At 34.4% G+C, this 23738-nt stretch overlaps 1 protein-coding gene across 3 annotated transcripts in view; it reads left to right on the forward strand.

Moving 5' to 3' along the window:
• The window catches only part of LOC127836285 (uncharacterized), a 42891-nt gene that overhangs the window by 11307 nt on the left and 7846 nt on the right, over positions 1 to 23738 (forward strand). The window contains exon 1 of one of the 3 annotated variants that reach the window (XM_052362788.1): positions 6812 to 7150. The exons of 1 other annotated variant lie outside the window; for it this stretch is intronic. In XM_052362788.1, the coding sequence (XP_052218748.1) occupies positions 7055 to 7150 (96 nt within the window). In that variant the 5' untranslated portion in view covers positions 6812 to 7054. Of the gene's footprint in view, positions 1 to 6811; positions 7151 to 16053; positions 16280 to 23738 lie in introns of those variants that run through there. One more of the 3 variants, XM_052362787.1, reaches the window with a different exon arrangement.

A 23738-nucleotide genomic window follows, 5' to 3' on the forward strand; every position in this document is an offset into this window, starting at 1 on the left:
AGCCAATATGGACAGTAGACATTATTACCAATCGCTTTGTCGCGTAGCAGAAAAATATAAGAAGTAGCAAAACTACCACATGCTTTGTTACGTTACACGGTCAATTTGGACAGTAGGCACAATTACAAGCCGCTTTGTTACGTTGCATAGCAAATATGGTAACATGGGCATTAGACATAATTATCAGCTTCTGCGCTACGTTGCAAAGGCAATATGAGCAGTAGACAAAATACCAGCTGCTTTGTTACTTTACATAACCAATATGAACAGAAGACATAATCAGCTTTGTTACGCTGCATACCAAATATGGACAGTAGACATAATTATCAGCTTCTAGTTTACGATGCATAACCTATATGAACAGTAGACATAATTATCAGCTGCCTTGGTATGTTGTAAAACCATTATGGAAAATGAATATAAATATCAGCTACTTTTAAGTTTCATAACCAGTATGAACAATAGACAAAACTATCAGTTGCTTGTAAACGTCAGGGGCGTTCCAGAGGCTATTGCAGTTATACGCACTATCGAGCAGCGATGCTGCGAGTGGGGGTAGGTGCGGAAGGGGGTCTCTCCCTCCTGCTGGGAGTGTTTTGGGGGTCTCTTAAATTCACTGCAGATGGTGCGTTTTGTGTTATCTTTAAGCCACGTTTTGGCAATTTTATTCATCAATTTCTTGCTTGAAAAAAGACCGAAAAAAGGAAATATTTCATTAAACATTGTCAACAGCAAATATACTTTTGATCATAATTTATTTGCTATGTTTAAGTGTCAATGCTTAAAAATCAAGAAGCTTTATTGCGAGGGAGAAAGAATCCGTAGTTGCATAGTTGTGCGAGGGTGTTCAACTCTATAGCTGGTGGGAGTATGGGGTCCCCACTAGAACATTTTGAAAAATTCTTTGCAAAAGATGTAATTTAGTGTTGCATTTCAGGCACATTTTGGCAATGTTTATCCTCGAAATTTAGCTTGAAAAAATTGAGAATCATACATATTTTCAATAAACATTGCCAACTGCAAATACACTTTTGACCATAATCTATTAAGTTTTAGTGTCCAGGCTTTAAATCATGAAGCCTGCGACTGCGAGGAAATGGGTATGTAAATGTTAGGTAATGTTTGACTCTTGCTTCCTCCCCCAGAACATTTTGGATTTCAATGCAGAAGGAGCGTTTCCTTGTTACTGTAAACGTAGTGAAATTCGTCGGAATGAAATTTCGTGAATTAATAATAAACAACTAATCCGTTGACTCGTAATTTCGTGGATTTATAATTTTTGGGGAAGACTGACCGTCATTATATAAACTTTAATTAAAACAACTAGAGTAATAACGAAGCATAATCTGCTTATCTGTGTTGACAGCAAGACTTGAGGTTGATATGCACTGAAGCATGACAATGTTTCCCATAATTGTCGATAAGAGCGATAAAGCGGCGCACGTATGAGTCCCCGCTCGCTAATTGCCATCAATGTTGTTTTGACAATATTTGCAATTCTCAGCGCAATCGGTCCCCTAGTAGTAACAATTGAGTCATAAGGTCCCCAAAATACATGTGTGAAAACCGTTTTGTCTCTTTTAACTTTAATTGGCACTAATTGATATATGAGATAAATCTGCAAACTGTTAATATGACGACGTCACGTAGAATAATACAATCGTTGATGTACAGTTTAAATACCGCGCTTGATTTAAAAGTATTATTACCCAAACACTTATCAAGAAAACAACATATTATATTAACTAGCATATCTCAATCAAAAATCGAAAATTACATTCGGAAATTACCGATTTCGGATTAAAAATATATAAATAATCGTTGGAACTTGAATTCGTGGTTCAGTTGACCCAGCGACATTTGGACATTTTATTTCTCAATTTCTTCCTCTAAAAAAGTAAAGGATTTAGCTTGTTTAGACCTTAATTTAAAGTTAAGTGTTTTAGCTAGTTTTGGTATAGAGATAAGATTATTATATTTTTCTACTGAGATTAAAAATAACAAATAAACTAGGAAATGGTTATATTAGAAGAAAACAAAAGTAAAGTGAAAGGTTCTAGTGGGGATCGAACCACTGCCCTTCAGGTCAATAATGGGACAAATGACGACATGCTAACCGATTGCGCTACAGTGTAAAGTACTTCGTAACGTTATTGATTTTTAATATATAAACTAAATAGTGGAGAACAATTTCGAATAAAGATACCTACAATGATATGAATGAAAATTTATTTGGACATTCCCTTTAATTCTCTCATTATTTGAACGTCCAGAAATGTGAAAATTCGAAAATTCGATTTTAGATATACATTCCAAATTCTAGAACGGGAAGATCTATAAGTCGACTTACCTTAAGGGAAATGTAAAGCTGTGAACATTTTCCCACTTTTCTGTTAAAAGAGCTAGCTTCTGAGTATCATCTAATGAACATGTTTCGCTGACTCTATATCTAAAAACATCTGGATAAAACGAGCGTTTGCCGACATTTTGAAAAGTTGTGCCATGTAAACATAATCTGGTACCCGTGTCCGAATTTTAGTTCCAAAAAATTGAATGGCGACAACACAGTCGTTAAACGAGTAAAGTCTACACAGCGATTACTACCCCTCATCAGTGAAAAAGACTACTTCGTATGTTTAAAGTTAAGACTGTGTTGTGTTTTGTACCCACTGTTATTTTCTAAAAGTGGACGTCTTTTTTGCTTGTTTACATTATTATACCCCTAACCCCATTAGCCCTCACTTTTTATTGCATTTTTTGAAATCTAAGAGTTTTCATTTTTTAAGTTTGAAACTGAATTATACGCACGGGCGTACTGCCGTATGCCTATGTACGCCCCTGAACGTTGCATAACCAATATGTGCAGTAAACATAATTATTAGCTGTCTTGTTACGTTGTATAACAAATATGGACACTAGTCATAATTATCAGCTGCTTTGTTATGTTGAATAACCAATATGGACAATAGACATAAATGTCAGTTACTTTTCACGTTACGTTTCATAACCAATATGAACTGTAGACATACTGATAAGCTGCCTTGTTATGTTCCATAACCAATATGAATAGTAGACATACTTATCAGCTACATTTTAACGTTACATAACCAATATGAATAGTACACCTAATCATCAGCCGCTTTGTTACGTTGCTTAACCAATATTGACAGTACATCTACATACCAGCTGCTTTGTCACGTAGCATTACAAATATGAGCAGTATACATAAATATCAGCCGCTTTGTTAGGTGTTATGGCCAATATTTGTTACGCATAACTTTTATGAACACTAGACAAACAAATCAGTTGCTGTTTACGGTAAATTGAAATGTTGACAGTAGGTATAATTACCAGCCGCTTTGTTACGTTACATAGCCAATATGGCAATATGGGCAGTAGACACAAGTACTAGCTTCTTTGCTACGTTGCATGACCAATATGGACAGAAGACATAGATAGCAGCTATTCTTTTCGTTGCATAACTAATATGGGCAGTATACATTATTACCAGGTGCTTCTTAACGTTGCATAACTAATACGGGCAGTATATATAATTACCAACCGCTTCGTCACGTTGAAACACTAATATGGGCAGTAGACAAATACCAGCTGCTTTGTTACGTTGCATAACCAATATGGACAATAGATATAGATATCAGCTAATTGTTGGACTTTGCCGAAAGAATATGGGTAGCATAACAAATAATTAAATGTTTCGTAGTGTTGCATAACACTTATGTGCAGTATGCATAAGTACCAGCTGTTTCGTAGTGTTGCATAACAGTTATGGGCAGTATACATAATTACCATCTGTTTCGTAGTGTTGCTGAACAATTATGGGCAGCATATATAATTACCAGCTGCTTCGTAAGGTTGCATTACCAATATGGAAAGTAAACATACTTATCAGCAGCTTTGGTACGTTACGTAGCCAATATGGAAAGTAGACATAATTATCAGCAGCAGTGTTACGTTGCATAGCCAATATGGAAAGTAGACATAATTATCAGCAGCTTTGATACGTTGCATAACCAACATAGGAAGTAAACATATTTATCAGCCGCTGTGTTACTTTGCATAGCCAAAATGGACAGTATACATTTTTATCAGCTGCTTTGCTTTGTTGCATAACGAATATGACAGAAGACATACTTACCAATTGCTTTGTAACGTTGCATAGCCAACACAAGCAGAAGAACTCTAAATTGCCTTCAATGATAACAATCTGTAAGAAAACGGTAATCTTCGGTGGCATAGAGGTGACATTCACTCCTTTTTTTAAATTGCACTCCTCTTTTTTCTATCTCGTGGCCACGATAAATAACTCGTGACAACGAGTTAGCTATGTCGTGGCCACGAGATAGAAAAAAGAGGAGTGCAGAACTAAATAAAAGAGGAGTGCAATTAAAAAGTGAGCGGTGAAGTAAATAAAGGAAGGGTGCATTAAACAAAAGAGGAGAGAATTTCGAGATCCCGACTTAGCTAACTCGTGGCCACGAGTTAGTCAGCCAATCAAATACTATCTTGTTCCCTCAAATTAATCAGCCAATGAAAACGTCCTAAAGGCAAGGCTCTGATATTACATAACATACTACTATTAGTACTACTATTACTACTACTACTGCTGTTGTTGTTATTGCTGCTTCTACTACAACAACTACTACTACTACTACTACTACTACTACTACTACTACTAATACTACTACTTCTACTACTTCTACTTCTTCTACTACTACTTACTACGACTACTGCTTCTACTACTACTACTACTACTACTACTACTACTACTACTACTACTACTACTACTACTACTACTACTACTACTACTACTACTACTACTACTACTACTACTACAATACTACTACTACTACTACTACTACTACTACTACTTCTACTACTACTTCTACTACTACTACTATTTCTACTACTACTACTACTACTACTACTACTACTACTACTACTATAACTACTACTACTACTACGACTTCTACTACTACTACTTCTACTACTACTACTACCAACGACGATCTTCGACGACGACGACGACGGACGACGACGGACGACCAACGGACGACCAACTGACGACCGACGACCGACCAACGGACGATGGACGACGACCGACGGACGACCGAGGGACAACTGATGGACGACCAACGGACGACCGATGTTTGGACGAGGGACGACCGACTGACGACCGACGGACGACGCAGGATGGACGACCGACGGACCACGACCGGAGGACGGACGACGGACGACCGACGGACGACAGACGGACGACCGATGGACGACCAACGGACGACCGATGTTTGGACGAAGGACGACCGACTGACGACCGACGGACGCCGCCGAATGGACGACCGACGGACCACGACCGGAGGACGGACGACGGACGAACGAGGGACGACAGACGGACGACCGATGGACGACCGACGGATGCATGACCGACGGACCACGACCGGAGGACGGACGATGGACGACCTATGGACGACCGACGGACGACCGACCGACGACCGATTGACGACCGGACGACGACCGACGGAGGACGACTACGAATACGAAGAATACGACGACGACGACTACTACTACTACTACTACTACTACTACTACTACTACTACTACTACTACTACTACTACTACTACTGCTACTACTACTAGCAACAGCAGCAATAGCAGTAGCAGTAGTAGTAGAAGGAGGAGGAGCAGTAAGAGCAGTAGCGATAGCAGTTAAAGTAGTAGTAGTAGTAGTAGTAGTGGTAGTAGAAGAAGTAGTAGTAGTAGCAATAGTAGAAGTAGTAGTAGTAGAAGTAGTAGTAGTTGTAGTAGTAGTAGTATTAGTAGTAGTAGTAGTAGAAGCAGCATCAGCAAGAACAACAACAGCAAAAGGAGTAGTAGTAATAGTAGTACTAATAGTAGTATGATATGTTACATCAGAGCCTTGCCTTTAGGAGGTTTTCATTGGCTGATTAATTTTAGGGAACAAGATAGTATTTGATTGGCTGACTAACTCGTGGCCACGAGTAAGCTTAGTCGGGATCTCGAGATCTCGAAATTCTCTCCTCTTTTGTTTAATGCTGCCTTTCTTTACTTACTGAACCGCTTTTATTTTAATTGCACTCCTGTTTTATTTAGTTTTGCACTCCTCTTTTTTCTAAGTTACTAAGTCGTGGCCACGAGATAGAAAAAAGAGGAGTGCAATTTAAATAAAGAGGAGTGAATGTCACCTCTATGCCACCGTAGTAATCTGTACGTTGTCGTTTCATTGTTACAGTATCTGAGACGCACTGGATTGATGTTTAATAGTAGTGTTGATTATGCATAATACTTTATTGTCCGACAGTTCATATGTACGTCGAAAGTCATTTTTGACCTTTGTACATAAATGTTACATTATATTTTCAATAATATAAGCAGTCAAATAAATAAAATTATAACCTATGTGTGTACCTGATTATATGTGTCTGTTCAATAAAAACATCACATAATACAAACGTAAACTCATTCTTTGTTAGGTAAACTTGTGTTATAAATCACAGCAATGAATAAAGCCGTTTTCTACACCATTAAGAAAGCGCAATACAACTTTATATATAACAACGTTCTTTTTTTTTCCGACTTACTTCTTTATGTCAAGTTATTTACCAGCTTCTTTGAGAAAACCATATGTAAAACGACACTGATTGATGCCTTGTAAGCGGCAATCTACTCATTCGCTATGGAATGGGACACAGCTTAATGTAACATAGCTCAAGAGCGAAATCCGGATATCGAAACTGTTTAATGTGTGCGGCATTTGACAGAAGGAAATTGCTGTATGTTCATGATGCCAATCTTCTGTGCATTCATTTGCGATTACAAGTCCAATACTGACATAAGCCAATAGAAATAAAGGGTATTATAATACTAGGCGGTACAATATCTCCGATATAACTACGCAAAGCCGCTAAATACCAAAATAGTCTTACCAGCGGATATTAGAGAATCCAACTTCATTATTCTTTGTATTTTTGCCAAGGCTAAGTATTCAGAAAAGGCTAACCGTTGTGACTGTTGAAGGATGGCAACTGTGGAGATTGTTGTAGGACTTTTGCTCATTAGTGTGGTGGCCAATGCCAGAAGCACGGGCAACGATGTAAAAGTGGTGCACGTGGTGGTAAGATTTATATATATTATATTTTGCAAAAATAACATCATGAACTAGCTTTGAAAAACATAAATATATTATTGAAAACTGTTTTATTGACTGCCGTGTAAATCGTATTTTAAGATGCACAACGTGGGCATATTTTGAAATATCACTGTTTGATGGGTTTTCTTTAACCAGACTGGTGCTTGTTCTCGATCGCTTATAAAATCTCTCAGTATTTTGTATTTTGGAGGACGCAAACGAGGACGCGAACACCTCTAATGAGCGTGGAAATAAATAACTGTCATATGGTTTAAATGATGTATAAGATAAGACTAGGTTTTTTAAAAGTTATTTGACCGAACAAAAAACTTGGTTGGGATTTTGGTTTTGGGTGTAACTTTATTTAGAAAAGGGACCAATGACGAAGCTGAAAATGATGAAATATGCCAAGAATGTCCATAAACATTGCATTAAAATTATATACAACTGATGTAAAACAACACTTTATTTATAAATAATCATATTATTAAACATGTCTGGAAAATTCAATAAAATGTTCAGGAGTATGAGCACCTATTAGGATAGGCCTTGTTGCCTGAAGTGAAAAATTATCCAGTCAACTGGCGTTGAATATAAATTATATTTATTTACAGTAAATAAACTACCGATATGTAAACGTAGCCTGATTTCACATATGCCGGCATAACGCTCTCACGTAGCAATGACGTCATTTCGTGATTAAAAAAACGTCATCTGACTTTCAGCCATCTTCATCTTTTATAGATGAATATAAATTATATTTATTTACAGTAAATAAACTACCGATATGTAAACGTAGCCTGATTTCACATATGCCGGCATAACGCTCTCACGTAGCAATGACGTCATTTCGTGATTAAAAAAACGTCATCTGACTTTCAGCCATCTTCATCTTTTTAGAACATGATTGGATATATAAAGAATACCAGGTAAGTGTCGAATACAGATAAGTTTATTTTCTCTGAACGAACATGAACATCTAGCAAAAGATGAATGGAAGAATTGGCACGGCCGAGGCATTATAGTAAATAATTAGACACTCAAATGAATACGAAGGTCGTTTCTATTCATCATTCAACATACTAAATAAATAATAATTGCTGAAGATGTTGATACTTAATGACGCGAAAAAAGGGTTACTTTTTGAGATGAAAGATGTCTACATAAATACCTTCATTAGATACCTACATGTATCCAATTAGTACAGTATATGGGGTCAAAATGAGGGTAACGTAAATTCCCAACTAATATTATCACGAAGAAACAAATGTTCATTAAATTTTTATTTTAGAAATAAACAGGGTTTAAAGATTTACCAGCTAATTATTATTAGAACTAATGTTATAAATACATGACACGAATAGCACAGTGCATGTTTAAAGCACAAATCATTACATGAGTGCAAAAAGTCCGATTACAATTTAATAATTAATTCCTATATAAACTGGTATATATTATACATTATAGTGACACAATATACTTGAAAAATGTAATAAGAAATCATTAATGATAAATGTATGTAACATAACCCTTAAAAATCACAAAGTCTCATCGAGACATTATTAAATACAGTTTAATACAATTTAAAAGCATATGTAATGTGCTCTCAATTAAAGCTTTTTTGTTTATATTTTCTACAACAATGCTTTATGGTCCAGAGACGTAAAAAAAATTGGTTCAAGTATTGTTAAGAAGCTGTTTTTTGTGCGTGTAATTATATTTCTAGCTAAGGATGAAATTCTTTATTTTGTGATCATTTTTTGCTTTTTTATTGATTATAAATGAATTTCTTAAAATGCATATCAGCATGTTCTATAAAAGTAATCATATAAGTATCTGATATTTACATTCCGCTCAATCAGTCTATGGTGAAAAACTTAGTTGAATAGGCGATTGTGATGTAATGAATCGTGTCTGTGGCATATACCGCCACCAGTGAGGCACTTCTTTACATTTTCTAATAAAACTGAAACAAATGTATTCGTGCTTGTCTCCAAAAATGTGTTGTGGGAAAATTCAGATGTTTGGTGTATCTCATTCGTATTTCAAATGAACACGAACTAGCACAACCTAAACAAACGTGTTTTTAAAGAGATTTATGATAGTTAGTTGTACATTTCCTGTGCGCTTAATAACGACTCGCTACCGATTTTCCCAACTCGAGATAGGCATCTGCATGTGCATGAAATTTTGCTATTTTCGCTGATATGTCAATAACAAAAATGCCTGCGTCATTCGATAGCGAAGTATGTAAGTGCAACTGATTTTAAGAAAATAAATAACGTTTCTATGTTACATTCGCAACAAATTATCCACTTTCTCATTTATATAATCTTGATTATTTTTATTAAAATAGAGATCGATAAGCGTGATTGGTAATCATTTCCGTACATTTATTTTCGTCGAACAAGAAAGATAGCAAAGTTGTTTGGTGATTACCATACCAGACAAATGGAATTTCTTCCAGTACCCCGGCTTCCCTCTATTGCACACGACCGCAAGTTTCATTTCCTTAAAGTAAAACAAATAGATAAACGTTTGAAATTGCAATGATCTTTCAAAACAAATCAAGCATGTCTAGGGTATAAATTAGTTAAAAGTGCATGATCACACTCCGGGTCCTTATATAAAGAAGCGTTGGGCAATGAACGACATCATTAACCTCAAAATACATACTCGTTGTTCTATTTTGGGATTTTAGGGTTTATTTCATAGTCAATACGAAATGTAAATTCCGATAAAAACATTAACTTTTTTTCAGTACAAAGTACTTACTTAAACATGTTTTGAAATAAATCATTAATATAATTAGTATAGTATCACCATTTTTTTCTAATGTAAATGCAAGAACTTAGAAATACATATATGTATGGTTAGGTTTGTATGATACAAATTCTACATGTACACTTGTCATTTCAAAAAACTTAAAATTCGATAAAATTCATCGTAAAATATTGAGTTTCCCAGATCGACTTATTAAAAAACAACAACACACTAATATACATTTAATCATAATCACTGCATATTAGAACACTGTGTCTCTATTTGTAAATGTGATATTTTATGTGGTATACATCGAGATCTAGATTTCAGGTCTCAGCTGCAATTCCGCATTAATTGGAACATGAATTGTAAATCAAACATAGCTATGCAGTATCCGCAAATATATGACAGCATTCAATTATATGCACGTCTTGCACAGTATCCAGTTGGCAGACCAAGAACGATACTCTTGCGGTGTCATACGGTATGACAGAATCATCTGTCACACTTAATGTATCCGTGTCGGTGTTTATCAATTTTATTACATAGTGGCCTTTGTTTATTGAAATAAAAATGAAAATTAAAACGTTATAATGATTTTTCTATAAGGTCTACTCAAATGCGATTTTTGTAAATTCAATGTCGCGATAACTCTATGAAACTATAAACCAACAAATGGAAAACCATTAAATAAGGTGACAGGGCCATTTAAGTGTGATGATGAAAAAATGTAAAAAAAATAAAACATTGCCTAAAATGTGTGCATCTATCGTTGAAGAAAATAAAATTCTTCTAACAAATTTAAGATAATGAATTTAGTGTCCTAATTATAATAGTTATTATTGTAAGGATGGTTAACTTCTTAAACATATCTAATTATAGAATTCTGATTAGGCTATAGCTTATGGAGGCTACTTATACAACTCAAATTTAGACATTTAAGTCTCAATGGAAATGGAACATTCTTATGTAGCTGAGAACTATACGATTGACTTAAGCCCAGCTTACATGTTAATCACGATCTAATTGGCCATTCTGTTATGATACGTTTCGGAATAAGACTACTATCGGCTGATAATGCATATCTGACTTAATAACCATAATTTGATTTACAGTTATGAGAAAATTATAGGTTTACCAATACACGTTCAGCTAACAAAACAACAAGAGAACACACAAAAGATTCAAGGCCATTATTTCACCAGCAGAACTTTTTAACATTATTGTGATAATTTATTTTGATATCGGACGTTGTTAAATATGAGTTACTTGATGATAATTGTAAACAGAGTTTTAGAGTGTGTATGGTGAGTGTATACAATTATGTGTCATCAATATCGTTTTATAATGTTGTGAATGCCCTCAAGAAAAAATGTTGTTTTGACATTTAGTGATTTGTCATTATGAACCTATTTTCGGGCTTTTCATATGCAAGACACTTCCGCTTTCTTAGATTTGTTCCTTGAAGTGAAGTATTTCAAAACAAAAATCCAGTTTAGGCGGAGAGTGCTGTCCCTGTTTGGAGAACTTTGTAGCGTTAAGCCCAGAGCGGGACTCATATGCGTTTTGAAAGCACGTGGATAGCGAATTGCATTTGATTCTCTTGTATGTTCATGCACTGTATGTGAATAGCGAATTGCATTTGATTCTCTGGTATGTTCATGCACTGTTTGTGGATAGCGAATTGCATTTGATTCTCTGGTATGTTCATGCACTGTTTGTGGATAGCGAATTGCATTTGATTCTCTGGTATGTTCATGCACTGTTTGTGGATAGCGAATTGCATTTGATTCTCTGGTATGTTCATGCACTGTTTGTGGATAGCGAATTGCATTTGATTCTCTGGTATGTTCATGCACTGTTTGTGGATAGCGAATTGCATTTGATTCTCTGGTATGTTCATGCACTGTTTGTGGATAGCGAATTGCATTTGATTCTCTGGTATGTTCATGCACTGTTTGTGGATAGCGAATTGCATTTGATTCTCTGGTATGTTCATGCACTGTTTGTGGATAGCGAATTGCATTTGATTCTCTGGTATGTTCATGCACTGTTTGTGGATAGCGAATTGCATTTGATTCTCTGGTATGTTCATGCACTGTTTGTGGATAGCGAATTGCATTTGATTCTCTGGTATGTTCATGCACTGTTTGTGGATAGCGAATAGCATTTGATTCTCTGGTATGTTCATGCACTGTTTGTGGATAGCGAATTGCATTTGATTCTCTGGTATGTTCATGCACTGTTTGTGGATAGCGAATTGCATTTGATTCTCTGGTATGTTCATGCACTGTTTGTGGATAGCGAATTGCATTTGATTCTCTGGTATGTTCATGCACTGTTTGTGGATAGCGAATTGCATTTGATTCTCTGGTATGTTCATGCACTGTTTGTGGATAGCGAATTGCATTTGATTCTCTGGTATGTTCATGCACTGTTTGTGGATAGCGAATTGCATTTGATTCTCTGGTATGTTCATGCACTGTTTGTGGATAGCGAATTGCATTTGATTCTCTGGTATGTTCATGCACTGTTTGTGGATAGCGAATTGCATTTGATTCTCTGGTATGTTCATGCACTGTTTGTGGATAGCGAACTGCATTTGATTCTCTGGTATGTTCATGCACTGTTTGTGGATAGCGAACTGCATTTGATTCTCTGGTATGTTCATGCACTGTTTGTGGATAGCGAATTGCATTTGACTCTCTGGTATGTTCATGCACTGTTTGTGGATAGCGAATTGCATTTGATTCTCTGGTATGTTCATGCACTGTTTGTGGATAGCGAATTGCATTTGACACTCTGGTATGTTCATGCACTGTTTGTGGAATATACGACGTCTTTATTTAATGGCCCACTAGTGTAAAACATGTATAAGTGCTGATACTATAGTTACCGAAACCATGAACATGTATAATTGCAATTTGAATATTTTTTCATTAACATACTACTATGTTTGTTGTATCATGCAAACATTGATGTAAAGATGTATTGTTCTGTTGGTCAAACCAAATATTTTTCATTGTAGGTCTTATATCAAACTGCCCGACTATACGTAAAACCGCATTGTAATCGAATGACAAATTTAGGGCACGCGTTTGTCAGTTTGAAGCAAGCTATTCAAAAATGAATTCTCAATTATCCTCGTTAATTATGACTTGCGTGCATCTGATTCCTTTATGTTGGAAAAGCACATCAGACTGGTACAAACTCCGATGTGCATCAACAAAAAGAATATACAAATAGAATATTAATTCTTTGTCCACTCCTAATAATATACTAACTAATACAAAGGTACTCGAAAACGTATGGAGAGGTTTAATGTAATTATCACTTAAGCTTGGGGCACGTATTGAACCTTAACACGGATTTTACTCACAGAACCATATATTCTATTAAATTAATATTTGCATGAAAATTAGATTTTAGACTAACACCAACACCTAGATCTGACAACATTAATACATGTACTAAATGGTTAATGTGATTAATTATCGGCATTACACACGTATTGGAATAAAATGGACTACAATAAAATATCAATCATAACAGCATTTATCCGTATTATAATCGTTGCTCGTTCCAGTAAGATCCGTTGTCTGGCGAGTTGAGACTGACGATAGGCGTTGTCCTCGGGCTTCACAATCCGTACTTCCTTGCCCTAATTGGAATACTTTCCCAAGTCTCTCATTACTCGAAAATCAATATAGATCAATCCTTCATTAATGAGATGTTTTGAACAGCACTTCCTCGAACAATTTAATTTCGTATATACTATGTTTTAAAACGATTGAATCAAAACTGCATATTTCTCGATAGTTATTGTATTATATTTATACTGCTTTCAAGACGATGCAAATATTAAACCGTGCATCTTTTTGGCGGACAATACAACAGTTAAAGACCGCGTAGTAACTTTTTACACTCATTATTGCCGATATATTTTTATTATAAACATGTAAATGACATGGGCTGTTTTTTTCTCAAATGAATGAGCTTTACAATTCCTCTCTGTCTCCAGTTTTATAAAGCGTAAACCATTAAAAAACGCGACGCAAATTATAACTCAAACAACCGTACATTTTGGAATGACGTTTATGCGGTTATGAAACCATGCTTTACGTTCGTCCTGTGCAGTAATTGTTCAATTATCGGACTGTATAAACTCATCAAGGCTATTTGAACGCCAGGGAAATGTCAGTGATCTCAGCATGGGACCTTAATAGGCAAATAACACTGTCTGGTTATGTCTAAATTACACATTCATTGTGGTTGTTGTGGCTGTTATGTTTGCATTCCAATACTGATTAATTTAAAAGACGGATCATTCCAGACACATCAAATATCAACTTTAAACGTAGTGTACGTGTATATGGAAGTATGAATAGCTTTTCGAGAGTGTTTGTTGACGATGCGAGGATTGAAAACACACATTCTAAGTAACACAATCGATAAATGTCCGATTATCACACGAACTTAACACAAACGTTTTAAAAGAGATTTGCAGCACATTTTTTAAAACAACCGCTCATGGCATCCCAACGCAAAATACATAATATATTAATAAAACGTCATAAGTATAATTGCTTTGCCAAATATTTGCTTTGTTACGCTTTAATGCCTAAAAGGGCAGTAGACAAAATTACCAGCTGTTTTGCTAGAATGCATAGCCTATATGGGTATTCAATATAATTACCAGCTATTATTACAGGCCGCTTCTTTGTTACGTTGCATAGTCAATATGGACAGTAGACGTAATTACCAGCCGTTTTGTTATGTTGCATAACCAACATGGGCAGTATACATAATTACCAGCCGCTGTGTTGTGTTGCATTGCAATATGGAATGTAGACCTAATTAGCAGCTGCGTTGTTACGTATCAAAACAAATATGAGCAGTATACATAAATACCACATGCTTTGTTCCGTTACATGGCCAATATGGACAGTAGGCATTATTACCGGCTGCTGTGTTACGTTGCATAGCCATTATGGGAATACGGACTACAGTAGACGAAATAACCTGCGGCTTTGTTACGTTGCATAGCCAATATGGGCAGTAGGCAAAAATACCAGATGCCATGATACGTTGCATAACCCATATGGACAGTAGACATAATTATCATCTGCTGTTTATCGTTGCATAACCATGATAGGCAGTAGCAATAATCATCAGCTGCTTTGTTACGTTGCATAGCAAATATGGGCAGTAAACATAATAGCCAGCTGCTTTGTTACTTTGAATAACCACTATGGGCAGTAGACTTAATTATCAGCTGCTTTGTTACGATGCATAACCAATATTGGCAGTAAACATAATAATCAGCTGCTTTGTTACGTTTCGTAACAAATAAAAGCAGGTGAACTATAAATGGCCGTCAATATTAAGAATCTTTAAGAGTACGGTAATCTTCAAGTGATCGTTTAATTGTTACAGTTTCGGATACGCCCTTGATATATATTTAATAGTAGTGTCGATGTTGTTTGTCAGTCAAGAAGTTTAGCAGACGACAGATTATGCATAATACTATTTTGTCTGACATTGTATATGTACTTCGAAAGTCATTTTTGACCTTTGTACCTGAATGCACTGCAATATTTTTAATAATGTAAGGAGCTAAATTAATAAAATGATTACTTACGCGTGTAGCCTGATTATGTGTCTGTTCAATTAAAACATCAGATACTACAAACGTAAACTCATACTTTGTTAGTTTAGCGGGTGTTATAAATTACACAAAGCAATTGATAAAGCCGTTTTCTATAGCAATAAAGAAAGCGCAATACAACTATATATATAACAGCGTCCTTTTTTCCGTCTTACTTCTTTATGTCTAGTTATTTACTACCTTCTTAAAGAAAACCTTATTTACAACGACACAAATTGATGCCTTGTAAGCGGCATTCTACTCCGTCGAAATTGAATGGAAAATAGCTAATGCAATATCGCTCACGAGCGAAAACCAGAAAACAAAACTGTTTGATGCGTGTGGCATTTGACGGATGGAAATAGCTTTATGTTCATGTTGCCAATCTTCTATGTATTAATATGCGATTACGAATTCAATACTGCCGTAATCCAATAGAAATATAGTATAAAAGAAGGCGGTACAATGTCTCCGATATTACTACGCAGACCCGCAAAATACCAAGATAGAATTACCGGCGGATATCAGAGAATCCCAGTGCATTAGTCTTGGGTGTCTTTACCAGAGCTTGCTTTTCAAAAAGAGCTAGTTGTTGTAACTGTTTGAGGATGGCAACTTTGGAGATTATTGTAGGACTTTTGCTCATTGGTGTGGTGGTCGATGCCAGAAGCACGGGCAACGATGTACGCGTAGTGCACGTGGTGGTAAGGTCAACTATTATCTTTTGCAAATTTGTATATTTAACAAGCTTTGAAAAGTATAACGACCTACATTTTGCAAACTTTATATATTTTAACATTCAGCGAAAAACATCAATATATATTTTAAAAACGTTTTATTTAAGAATGCTGCATTTTAAGGTCCTCACTATGGACAAGTCTTTTTAAATATCATTTGTTTAATGGTTGTTTCCCTATTCACTAGTACTTTTTCTTATCAGTATTATTTATGCATAACGAGGATGCACACATCTCTATTTAGCGCCGAAATAAGTAATTGTCATAGTGTTAAAAACACTTGGTTGGGAGTGTGGTTTTGTTACCTTTATTTTACTATAAAAAGAGAACGGACACTCAGTGAAGCTTATATACCAAGCATGAACATAAACATAGAAGTGAATATAATCGGACAGATATGCAGATTAAAAACATAAACATTTTATTTAGAAAATAAACAAAGACTTACAAAGTCTGGCAAACTGAAAACACGAGTTTTGTTGAACAGTCTGAGCACATGTGCTGGTAGGACAGGTTTACTGACGTAAACTTATCATCTGTATGACATCGGTCTGAATGATGACTAAACTATTTTATACCATCATGTTGCATGCATTGTCGAAATAAAACCCCGCGAAGAGAAAATTTAGCAACAATTGCCAGCCTTTAGCTCTCACGCGCGGAACAATGCCGTCATGCTTTTATTTACATGACGTTATTTGATGTTCATCATGTTTTCAGACATCCTCATCCATTTGTTTATTACTAGATAAAATTCATTAGAAGATGATGAGATAAAAATAATTCCAGGTAGGTGTCGAATAGCTTAGTTTATTTTTTCGGCTCGAAACGCGAACCACTCGTAAAGCATAGTTCTTCAAGGTTTTATAAGCCTTATTAAATAAGCGAAAATGATTTCAATACTAACCAAATATTTCATATGTGCTACGTATATTGACCTCTTTTAAACATAGTACAGTTAGTTGAAATGAAAAGACCGTTAATATTTACCATATATATATAATTGAAAATATCGCAGTATTTGTTTATCCACTATACCTCATTTACAGTGGATTTTTTATTTTACCGCTTTTCAAATCTACCATGCGTTGCTACACCATAAACGTGATATAATACGTCAAACTTCATACAGACGTATATACATTAATTTGTCACTGCTAATAATAAAACGTATTAAAGCATGTGTCACTTCACAATTGTAAATTCACAACTGTATCGCAGAAATAAAATTTAATCGACAACTTTTCTAAGGTGTCTTATTCAGTTATTGATGAGTGGCATTTATTATGTCCGTGTCTTCTTTTATATTTATTATATTACAAGAAAACAATAACTTTGTTCATTAAATATGTTAAGTGTGGGTACATAAATCACAGCTACAATACTATTTCAAAATTGTAGTGACGTTTCCCTGATGAAGTAAACGTGTTGAAGATTTGTCTTTGTCTTAAAAATGAAGGTAATGCAACTCCAGAAACATGCTTTATGAAGTATTTGTGTTACTGTGAAACCGTGAAATGTTATTATTAAATTATATAAAACTACATTTTATAAATAACTGCTTAAATAATGAATTATGCAGTATAACCATTTTCCAAATACATACATAAAGAAAATCATACGTATTGCATTCAATGTGGTAACTAAAACATAAACATACATTCCTTATTAATAAAAGTATTTTCAAAATAGAATTTCCCACGCTTACGTGATATGCGGTTATGATTATGTGCTGGTATACTTGGGCAATATACGGCACGCTCATCATAGTTATAATCCCGATATATGGACATCCTATGTCTAACTAGCGATTATAAATAAAATTATGATCACGATTACATATTGAAACACCATATTGCCACATGTATTATTCGTGTAATAGTAAAACTGTTATTCTTTCGTTAAGGGCCAAATAAACGGCTAAAATTTCTTTTCCTAAGAAATTACAATCAAACATCACGCATATTTAATCGCTCTCTTAAATTCTTATTGCCCAGCGATTTGCCACACATTTCAATGAATGTGTTGAGAGCTTAAAATCAAATTCACAACCGTTTACTTATTATTCGCGTCCGAAACAGTAAATAACGTTTGTTTTGGTTTCATCTTTAAACAAATATTATAATAAAGTTTTAAACGAGACAAGTATGTTAATAGTTACCTATTTAATTCTTCAATTAATATAATAGTGAATAAAACATTATATTGGTCGTAAACACGTTCATTAATCATAGGTGCGAATCTGAAGCTCTTTATTTCAACATTATTGAATTATTTAAAATCACATATCTATTTGTTTTGCAATCTATGGCAATTTCAATATCAATTATTACTGAATTCATAGAAACGTGCTCTATCAGCTCATTAATCGGTAGGAAACAGTCTGTGATCTCGTGATATTGCCTCATGCATTCAGTTCCACGATAGCACAATTTTATTATCGTTCCAGAGACACAATTCCGATCCACTATATATATATATATATATATATATATATATATATATATATATATATATATAGATGTGTGTGTGTAAATGCAGTTATCAGGGTTTCAACAAAAACATAACTCAAATATACAACGCCCTTCAAAATGGCGTGATAACATTTGCAAATTAAAAGATGAAACGTAAAATATGACAGATTCTGCCAGAATACAAGTACACTTGTCAGTAGTATCACCGAAAACGAATTGTCACTTGGGTTTAAAAGTATTACTGAAATATTTGTACATGAAAATACATATAAGCATTACAGTAAGTTCTTATGAATATGCACGCACATAAATACGATTGTCGTTTCGATATATCATAATACGTATATTAATCATGAAATACAACGTAATTGCTGAAGATCTGGACAGTAAATGATGCGAAATAATGAAAAGCTTATTATTGTAAATGATAGATGAATACAAAAATACGCTCATTAGGTATTAACATGTGGCTAATAAATTTAATGTATTGGGTGAACATGAGGGTAAGATAAGGTCTAAACTACTGGTATTCAAAATGCATTTATGTTAATAAAAATGTGATTTTATTACAATAAATCGGAGAATAACCAGCTGACCAGTTCTTTGCATTACAACATAAATGAATAGCAACAATAGTACAGTGTTTGTTTAAAAGATAAATATGCATGTCATTCCACCAATGAGGCCTTTTTGCATTTTTTCCATAACAAGATGAACATAAAATTAATGAGTTTATGCTTTACTATGTGTCTGGCAGAAGTCAGATATGTGGTACATCTAATTCGTTTCACAAATGAACACGACAAGCAAAATCTAACCAACAGTTTGCATTGTTGTAAGAATTGTTTGTTTATAAAGATGTTTGATTGTTCATTGTACATTCTTTTCCCGTCGACATAATTACGACTGGCATCAGACCGATTTTATTAACTCGATGAAGTCATCTGTACATGAAACGTGAATTATTTTCGCCGATATGCCAATAAAACAACTTTCAACGTCATATGGTAGCGAAGTCTGTAAGAGCAATTGACTTTTCTGTTGAAAGGAACTTAAATTGCGATTATGTCAATAATTGGACTTGCGTCTTTTCTTTACCCCCCCCCCCCTCCATTCCCGCGTTCTCGTTAAAATACTCTTAATTATTGTGTTTTATTTTATGCTTACCGGTGGTTTATAGAGAAATATCAGTGAATTAAAACTTATAATTTCACTGTTTCAAACAATGAAAATCATCAGTGAAAATTATCGATTATGATAAATGACGTAATTTTTTGCGCCACTCGTGAAAATATTATTTTCTATGATCACTCGTGAATTAAAATCGATAATCCACCGAATCCAACAAATATCCTCTATGTCTTTAACGCAGCGAGTGAATTGCGTAAATGTTTATTATTTCAGTCGAAAAAGACAGTTTGCCATTAATGCATTAAAGCTCTGAGACATAATCAATATAATTGACCAAACCTTTTGGAACAATTTTTTTAAATGTGATGCCTAAAATAGCTGTTCAGAGTCATGTATGAGAAGACCAACGGTTCACCGGGTCTATTCATTAGAAAATACAATGCATTCAAATAGTTCGTGTTCAGTCCACGTGTTTGTATTTAGTATTTCAGTTTATGATACAAGAACAACTTGCAAACCGTTGTGAAAATGTAAGAATATCGACAATCAAGTAAAAGTTATTTGTGTAGGCAATAATCTTGACTCGTGCTCCATTGGTTGATGGTCATCATACCTTACATATTAGGTTTCCTTGTGGTACTCCGGCTTTCCCAAAAGCACAAGACCACACGAAATTGCAATGCCATTTAAAAGGGGGAAACTTGAAATTGCAATAATCGTACAAAAGTATTCTGAAATTGCGTGACTCGTGTAAGTTAACCGAGTTAAACTGCTCCAAAACACTCAGAATGCACACACAACGCATAATTAGACCAGGAAGGAACCTCGTAATACATATTCATTGTTCTATTTGCCGATCGGATTTTGCGATTGGTGCATTTAATATTGTATGCAGTATGTTAATTCCGAACAAAAACATTTATTATTTTATTATAAAGTACTTACAACAATATATTTATATATATATTCGTATTAAAGACGAATTGACTAACGTGTATTTTTTTTTAATTTATTGTGTATATTAATCCTATTATCAGGGCTTATAAATACACATGTAAATTTCGTTGCTTATGATACAATTCTAGACTGAAACTTTTCATGTTCAAACGCCTAATAATAAAAAATGTTCATCGTTACTTAAGTGTTACCAGATCGTTTAATAAGAAACAAACAAAAAGAAACAAAAACAATATACATTTAATCATAACCATTACCTTACATGCTAACCACATTGTAATTGGCCATTCGGATATAGTTCGACCAGGATTATAGAGAATAATATTGGCTGTGTATGTGTAGCTTACTTACTTACAACAATAATATTGGCTTTTATAAGGAAATCAGCTCATGTTAGGTGAAACAAACAGAACAGACGAGATTCTTCAGTGTCTTTTTTTTAATTAGAGGAACTGTTTAACATTATTATGATCCCTTAATTTGAAGCATCCTGAACGTGTTAAAGATGGCCAAATTGACGAACAGTTAAAACTTGTGGTTACAGATTTTTGTCATGAGTAAATTAACATATTTGTCTTCATGACTGTTTTATCATAAATACTTATGAATGCATTCGAGCAATAATTTTCTTGTGATCTTAGCGTATTCTTATTTATAACCTATTTTGCACGCAAGGTAATAGATAGTGTCATTGCTGAATTGATTTTTTTCGGAGTGTGGGTATAGTTTGCTGAAAAAAATCTCAATTTATCTTGCCCTAACTCTTGATCCAGATTGCAAGTGTCGGTCGTAATGGCTTTTTCACGTTTTTGAGGATAAACGTTCATCTTTCGCGCCGTTGTAGTTTTTCATTGCGGTTCGTTGTATCCCTGAAAATACATTTTATCAAAGTAATATATTCTATACAAAGCATGTGCTTAACAACCATGTAATAAAACAGCAAACACAAGTTTTTAAAGTGCAATGAGATGTAGAAAACTGCGTAAAGATGATATAAAACACGTTTGTAAAAATTGTTCCTGATGGTCGTATTCGAAATACTAGCTGGACAGGCTAATCTGGGACGACATTTTACGTATATGCATTCAAAACAATTCTCGCGCGTGTACAGTGAAATCCATATGATTCTCCGGTAAATGCATGCATATGTTGCGGAATATATTAAAAGTAATATTTAAATGGCTGACAAGTGTAAAACATGTATCAGTGCTGATATTGTTGTCGCTCTGTGTTGATAAGTATTCGAAAGCTGTGCCTTACATTCGTTTCGCATTACAGCTTTCAAACCTTCATATTCTCAATAATTTGTACCAACGGGCCTTTATTATAAGTTATGTGTCTTCTTGTAAATTATACTTTAATTTTATTCGGTATGATTCAATAGTATATTTCACTTTACTCTCACTGTACTATTCTTTATTTTAAAGTAATCAGCAAGAGAACGGAAACATGAACATGTATACTTTTATTTGGAATATTGTACCATTAATATATTTGTATGGTATTTGTATCATGAATACCTGATTGAAAACATGTATTTTTCTGTTCGCTTATTCTTACCCAGTCCAGAACTGATGTTAAGAGTTGTTTCCATTGTGTTAAACAAAACACACCGACTACATCATAATGGAACTAATTAAGTGCAAGCCCGTTGCATTATGCTTCTCATAAATTAATTCTTTATTAACTTTTTTAAATCTGATTATAGATTGTAGTATCATTTGTAGTACTTCGCGATCCCTCTATGTGTGAAGAAGGATTCGGAAAGCTAATTAATCATGTATGTAAAAAGGTTCATCTTGAAGGAGAATATACTAAACAAATAAGCCATACCTGTCAACTCCTAATAATGTACCAGCTAGTAAACAGGTATTTGTAAACGTGTCAATAGGATTTATTAAATGACCGCTTAAGCCTTGAGCTTGAGGATTGAATCTTAACTCGGATTTTATTTCAACGACACTGTATCCCTCTTTATGAATGTTTTGCGTGGGAATTACTGTGTATATTTAACATCAACACCTACGACGGATAATGAGTAAATATGAACAAATTGATTTATGTTATCTCTGGCAGCAGAAATATTAACTGTTAGAAACAATAATCACAACAACTGTGAACCTTAACCCAATGGGCATGAGATAATTAATAAACATTACACACGTATTCAAATAAAAAAGACTACCATACAATCTTATCATGACTTATGCATAGACGACACACTTGGATATTAAATCCGACTTTCATGTCAGAAGTTATAGAATAATATTTGGTTTTAATGCAGAACTGTTTTATAATATCTTTGCATTTGACTGTCGGAACACTACAATATACATGTAATTGTATCAAATCATTAATCAGTCTAAAAGTACTGTTGTTTTGAAGAACACAGTGACTAGTTATTAAACAAATCTCGTTTAACCAGTTTCATATATTATAACGAAGGAAACGTAAAAAACATGTACTGAAATACGTATTTACATGTACATATGTATTTGTTTGTATTCATTTCATAGCAGCATTTTCTGCATTTCACCCACCCTTAGATCAGATAATGGGTGTATACAACAGAAGGCAAAACAAAAATCGACTTTATAAAATTGAAGCATCATCATACTGCATGTTTGTGTTTGAAGCGTAAACCACATATGAAATATATGAAAATTGTATACATTTTCGTACAATGTCACCTTATCCTGAAATTTAATTGAAAAGCACAGAGTGTTGTTCTCATGATATTTCATTCACAGATCTACAGTATGTACATTATATTACCGCACTCGTGTCAAAAGTAATTGGGTTGAAGCAGAAAAGCAATCAATTAGTTACAAATCATTTGTAAATCATTGAGTTGATTGAGACAC

Source organism: Dreissena polymorpha, chromosome 6, assembly GCF_020536995.1.
Source record: "Dreissena polymorpha isolate Duluth1 chromosome 6, UMN_Dpol_1.0, whole genome shotgun sequence".
Lineage (NCBI taxonomy): Eukaryota > Metazoa > Mollusca > Bivalvia > Myida > Dreissenidae > Dreissena > Dreissena polymorpha.